This window comes from Miniopterus natalensis, chromosome 1 (genome assembly GCF_054644295.1).
Source record: "Miniopterus natalensis isolate mMinNat1 chromosome 1, mMinNat1.hap1, whole genome shotgun sequence".
Taxonomy (NCBI): Eukaryota; Metazoa; Chordata; class Mammalia; order Chiroptera; family Miniopteridae; genus Miniopterus; species Miniopterus natalensis.
Window position 1 is genome coordinate 52,648,188 of NC_142081.1, and position 6,000 is coordinate 52,654,187.

Genomic DNA, 6,000 nt, shown 5'->3' on the forward strand with positions numbered 1-6,000 from the left:
GAGAATTCTATGTCCTTGAGACAATCAAAGGGCATTGAAGCAACCCATCAAAGTTACTCCTCGGGCAACTCAGAGACATAAGAGGAGTGGAGATAAGATTACATCTATGCCCCTGATCCTTAACTAACATTGACACTGGAAAATTATCTCTTCCCATCAAAGTTAGGCCACTGCTGTTGGCCATTCCTTGGATTCTCTGAGTCCCTATTTTCTCAACAGTGGAGTCTTGTCAGTAAAGAGCTTAAAAAATTACTATGATTAAAGTATTGTCCTTACATAGTAAAAGTCTTTAATGAAGCTCTTTAATGAAGCATCTCACTGTGTTACCTGATGAAAACTGCCTTTGGGCTCCTCTTGCCTGAAATGCCCCCTCCCCAACTGCACTTGCTCAGCTCAGTTGTCAAAGCCCCCAAGAAGCCTTCACCCTCTATTCTTTTCTCCCACAGCACTTTGTACCTCTTACAGCATACTTATCACATTCTCCTGGATGTCACAATCATATGTGCATGTGGCTTAGCTCATCTGCTGGACAGTAAGGCCCTTGAACTAACTCATTTTCATCCCACCCTGGCAACTAGCTTGTACCTTGTGGGGACTCTAAATGTTTCTTGATTTGAAATTAAATTGTATCATCTGCTTTTCTCAATCTAACCTCAAAAGTCTGTATGACAAGACTTCTTGGTCCTCAAACTAGTTTTAAAATGAAGTTCTCCTGTTTTAGAACTTAAAATGATACAATCAATACCTCTGAAAAAAATTGGAAGCATTTTCCTTTATCACATTGCTTAAAGGAAGGCCCAGTTTTGTCTTTCACAACCTTGCAAAACCAGGTCAAAGGTAATCTGGAACATTTTATAACCTCTCTGGACCCGAGTCTTGCAATAGAAAGCATCTTTAACTGTTACTAAAGCCTGTACAAGAGCAGTGGCTACACTGTGGGAGCCTTCCATGGCCATGTTGAGTCAGACAGTGTAGACCTTGCCAGTAAGCTGGTGGAGACCTGGGTTACCTCTCTAGTAGAAGAGCTAGTTTGGTGACAATATTAAGGGTATCATTAATGAAAACAAAGCAAATTCACTATTTTGGGGGCTCTTTTGGATGTCTTCACAAAATATCCTATGTTGTATGAAATTATGCTTTCCTGTCTTCCTCATATTCTACATTTGGGAAGTTGCCTGAAAAACTGCCAGACCAACACGTTGGTTTCGATCAGCAAAACTAATACAGGCTCAAATAGGTGAAGGCAATTTTTTCTGTGTGATTATTTATACTACACCTTGCCACGGAGAAGGATCCTGAAATGCACTACAGGGAGTAGGTCATATTCTCTGGGAGATGGGGGCTTCTTGCCTGATTTGGGGAAGCGTTTGTGAATCTTTGACTTTTGGTAAGTATAGTAAATTCTGAAGAAATAATCAGGTACTGAAATTCCTGATAGGGTTGACCCCTTGCTAAACTTGACGGAGTCCCTCAAATTTATGACAACTGGATCAGTCCTCATGATAAATGCCACTGTCCTGGTCCTTTATATAAACTTCAGAATCTGACACAGTTGGAACGCAAGAGGTTTTACTAGCTCAGTCTAGAGCTCTGAGGCTGAGGTTCAAAGAGTAGAATCAAACCCTACTGAATTGTCACCACTCCAAAGGTTCTAAAACCCTCATCTTCATGTAACATGTTCAGATGGTCTACCAGGATAAAAAGTGCCCTAGAAGTGAGAAAAAAAGTGAGTTCTGTCCCTAGCTCTCTGTTGCTAACTAGCCATGTGACCCCAGGCAAGTGATACCATCCCTCTGGGACTTTGTTCAGCTATGAAACAAGTGGAAATTAGACTGATCATTTCTCAAAGTCTGGTCCTCAGACCATTTGCTTCAAAATCATTATGGGAGGGAGTGAGGCTTGTTATAAACATATACATTCCTGGGCCCCATCACAGTCTTCCTGGATCAGTGTTTTTTTTTGGGGGGGGGGGAAATAGGGTTCAGGAATCAGTGTTTCAAAATAAGCTAGTTTCCCAGCTGTTTCTTATGCTCATTAAAATCTCTTTTCTAAAGCTTTTTACTGAAGTATAACACACTCACTAAAGTTGGAGGATTATAGGATTAGGATATCTGTAAGATTCCTTCCAACTTTAAAGAATTCTAAGAATTAGTCAAATCAACACATTTACACATGAGCACCTTTACTCAGCATGCGACTTTGGACTCCGTGTTACCTCCTTTGCAGGGACCAATTCCTGTCAGAGTGTAATTTGGCACGGTGTGCAGCAGTCCCTCAGTGATTTGGAAAAACTGAATGTTTTGCAAAAGTGTGGCCTCTCTCAAAGGTCAGTTTACTGCTAGAGTACATCACGAGCCCACTGGGAAGCCTGGTTCAAGTGTGGGCTGAATGTTGGAATTACACTTTGTTCCCCATGTACAATGACCTAAACATAATGCCCAATGGCAGAGGGCTGTTGCCTGGGTGGAGATGGAGATATCTGGTTGTATTTCTGACCCGAAATTCAGAATCAAACTATTATAGTAGTTGAAACCTAAGCTTCTTTGTCAACAAAGCTCCCAGTCCTTGACGTTCCTCACAGGGGGCCTGGGATACAGTCACGTGCTGCATGACGACCGTTTGGTGAGCGATGAACCACATATCCGCTGGTGGTATACTATATATACTCATCTTTCTGTGGGTGTGTAGTAGGCTGTGCCATCTAGGTTTGCACACATGCACTCTATGAAGTTCACACAATGACAAATCACCTTACAATGCATTTCTCAGCACGTATTCCCGTCATACAATGCTGGGCTGTACTATGTAGTTTAATAGTTTTCAAACCCTCCTGAAGTGGTACAAAGACCCCTGCACTAATAACTTCCCTCTGAATCGACTGGTAAAGTAATAGATTTAAGAGAGTCTTCCGGTTACTAAATCATGAAGTTGTCTCATTTCCCAGGCAACTAGAAACTATTGGGAGTTTTCTTGAAAGGATTGCGTGCCCTCCAAATAACTTCACTGCCTTTAAAACTGCCCCCCTGTTTTTAAACTTTCATATAACGCCTTTATTTCTTGGGTTTATTTTATGCCCCATGAAACAGATGTGTTCACAAGTGAACAGACATCTCATCTTTCTGTGACACTAGGCGAACTGCTTAGCTCGCCTCAGTTTCCTCAGCTATGAAACGAAGGGGGGAGCAGATGAATGCTTGAGCCCTTCCAGCTCTAATGCTTACAGCCGTGTAGAGGAAGGAGCATGGCCCAGGGAAAGTCATGGGCCTTGAGGCTGGAAAGACGTAGGTTGGCATTTCAAGCCTCATTTCCCTCTGTTCTATAATGGGGTAATGCTACGTTATCTCTCAGGGTAATCAAAGCATCCATCATAGGGCGGAAGGGCATCCCAGAAAGGTGAGGCTCCCGGCTCACCTTTCCTCCAGGTCTTTCAGCCCACACCTGGCTGCCTCCTCTTTACTAACATGGTGAGAAGCAACTGCGGGTTCTTATTCAAGTGGAGAGACAAGCTTTTTGGGAAGGGAAAACCAGCAGCCTGGTGGGTAACAGGTTCTTGGTTGCTTCCTGGCCTGGTCACCAGTGTAGCATGAAGTTACCATTTCAGGTCCTACTGAAATAGGGCAGGAGGTAACAAGGGAACCAGAGGTCACTGTTGCTGTAGATGCAAAAGGGGCCCGGCAGGGCACTGTAGCAGACCCCCAAAGTCTTCTTCTTGGGGACCAGGTAGGGTCACCTCCTCTCTGCAGTGAGAATCCAGGGAAGCTAATAGCACTTGGGAGATGGAAGCAGTGTTGAATACCCTTTCATTGCACAGGAGGAAACCAAGGGTCAGAGTGGGAAAGTGACTTTCCCATGATCACACAGCCATTTAAGCAGCAGAGGTGAGAACAATTTTTTTTGGATCCACTGGTGTTCACAGTCAACACCCTCTGCATTTTAGCCTAGATGTTGTCAGTCTCCGTTAAGGGCTTGGGCCCTGCTTAACTCCCCTGCTCCCAGCTCTGTGACTCAGGGTATAAGGTTTCACTCTCTGGCCTCAGCGGTCTCATCTCTGAAGTCGGATAGTAAACCCTACCTGTTGTAAGGATTAAAAGCAACATTGTATAGCGCATAACACAGCGCCTGGCACGGTCAGCTTCGACAACGGGTGGTTCTAACGACCATTAGCATTTCAAGGAAGGGTTGACATCCAGACCCGATTTGAACCCCCCCTTACCCTACCCCCCTCCAGCCCCTCGGAGGAGCCCCATGCCAGCGCCGCGCAGACCCTGGGCTCACCTGGCGAGGCCAGTAGCACTTTGGCTCCGCAGCACTGGAAAGAGTGCAACAGGGACTTGCCGCGGATGTTGTAGTTGAGGCACGCCATGACACAGCCCAGCTTGAGCAGCCCCAGCCACAGCCACACGTAGGCCGGCTCATTGCCCATGAAAATCGCCACGCAGTCCCCCTGGCGCAGGCCCAGGTGGTCGCGCAGCGCCCGCGCCACCTGGTTGCTGCGTCGGTCCACCTGCGCGTAGGTGAGCGTCTCGTCGCGGTAGAGCAGCAAGGGCTTGTGCGGGGTCTGGCGCGCTTTCTCCAGGAAGAGCTGCAGGATGGTGCGCACCGGCCGCCGCCGCCCGTAGCTGCGCACCCGCCGGGCCCAGCCGGCCACCGTCAGGAAGTAGCGGGTGTCCTGGAAGAAGTAGGGGCAGCAGAGATTCAGCAGCAGCGGCAGGAGCAGCAGCCCCGCCAGGGCCGTGTAGAGCGCGGGCAGCAGGCCGGGGATGGCGCCCTCCGTCCCCGCGGGGGCAGGGGGCGCGCTCGGGGCGTGCATCGCGGCGGCGGGGGCTCCTGGCGGGCGGCGGGCTGCGCGGGGCGTGCGGCCGGGGTGGCGGGGCCGGGGCTGCCTGCACCCCGCGGGCTCTCGGGTCGAGTGGCCTGCGGGCGGGAGGTTCCCGCGACCTGCGGCTGAGCCCGCCCCCTCGCGGCCCGCCCCGTGGGCCCGGCGCGGAGGCGGCTGGCCGGGGGCTCGGACCCGCCGGCCGATCCGGGTGCCTGGGGCCAAGTCCGCACTCCCGCGTGGTGACAAGCACTTGACTCCTTGGAGCCGCAGCTTCCTTATAAAAATGTTGGCGATAAGACGCACTTAGCGGATGTCCAGACTGGAGGAGATAGTGCAGGCCGAGGGCTCTTACCAGGGCTGCGGGCGAGCGAGTGCCTCGTGGAGACGGCTTACGGTGAGGGTCCGTGAGGGTCCTTGCAAATGCCTGCCAGTCCTGCTGTTGGTTCGTAGCGGGCGTCAGGTGCACCGCCAAATCGGAATCCCCTCTGCTTGCTGGGCCTGGGGGCTTCCAGCCTGGCCTCCCTTTGTTTCTCAGATTTGCCCCCCTCCCCCCCCCAACCCACCCAGCCCCAGCCCAATTGCTGGGATGTCTCCTGAGACAGGATTTCAAGGTAGAGCAAAAGCGCCAGCGGTTGTCGTTTCCTGCCCTTCCAGCCCCTGGGCCGTGGGTAAGGGCAGGAGGCTCTAGTTTTAGGGCCCCTCTTGGCCCAGATTTGGGGTGAGGTAGTGCCACACTCTGACAACTGAAATCAAGCCCCTGTGATATTTTGGTTTGCTTTAGTATTTCGTTCTGTTAAGCGATCCCCCTACCCCCTGGTGTGTTGAAGATTCTCAACTCCTGTGGGCCCAATCAACACGCGCGGACTAGGTGGCTCTGTCAGAGTAGTGCAACACGGTAATGAAGGCACTGGCATTTCTCCAACGCCATTTCTTCTCTTTCCCTTAGTGCTGCTCCTATACAGAGTGAACCCTCCGTGTTTGCTACAGCGGAGGCTCAGGATATAAGTAAAACAGTGTTTTTCTTTCTTCCTCTCCTGCCTTCTGCATTCATCCATCTTACTCTTTTTATTTTTTTTTAATCCTCACTCGAGGATATGTCTCCATGGGTTTTCTAGAGAGAGAGAAAGGGAGAGAGAGAACATCAATGTGAGAGAAACATTGATCTGTTGCCTCCCCTATGT

General features: G+C 49.8%; 1 protein-coding gene across 1 annotated transcript in view; it reads right to left on the minus strand.

Moving 5' to 3' along the window:
• Positions 1-4,810, minus strand: part of SLC27A2 (solute carrier family 27 member 2) — a 45,626-nt gene extending 40,816 nt beyond the window's left edge. Inside the window, exon 1 of the mRNA XM_016210157.2 lies at positions 4,276-4,810. Within this exon, the coding sequence (XP_016065643.2) occupies positions 4,276-4,810 (535 nt within the window). The remainder of the gene's footprint in view (positions 1-4,275) is intronic.
• Positions 4,811-6,000: the final 1,190 nt, after the last annotated feature.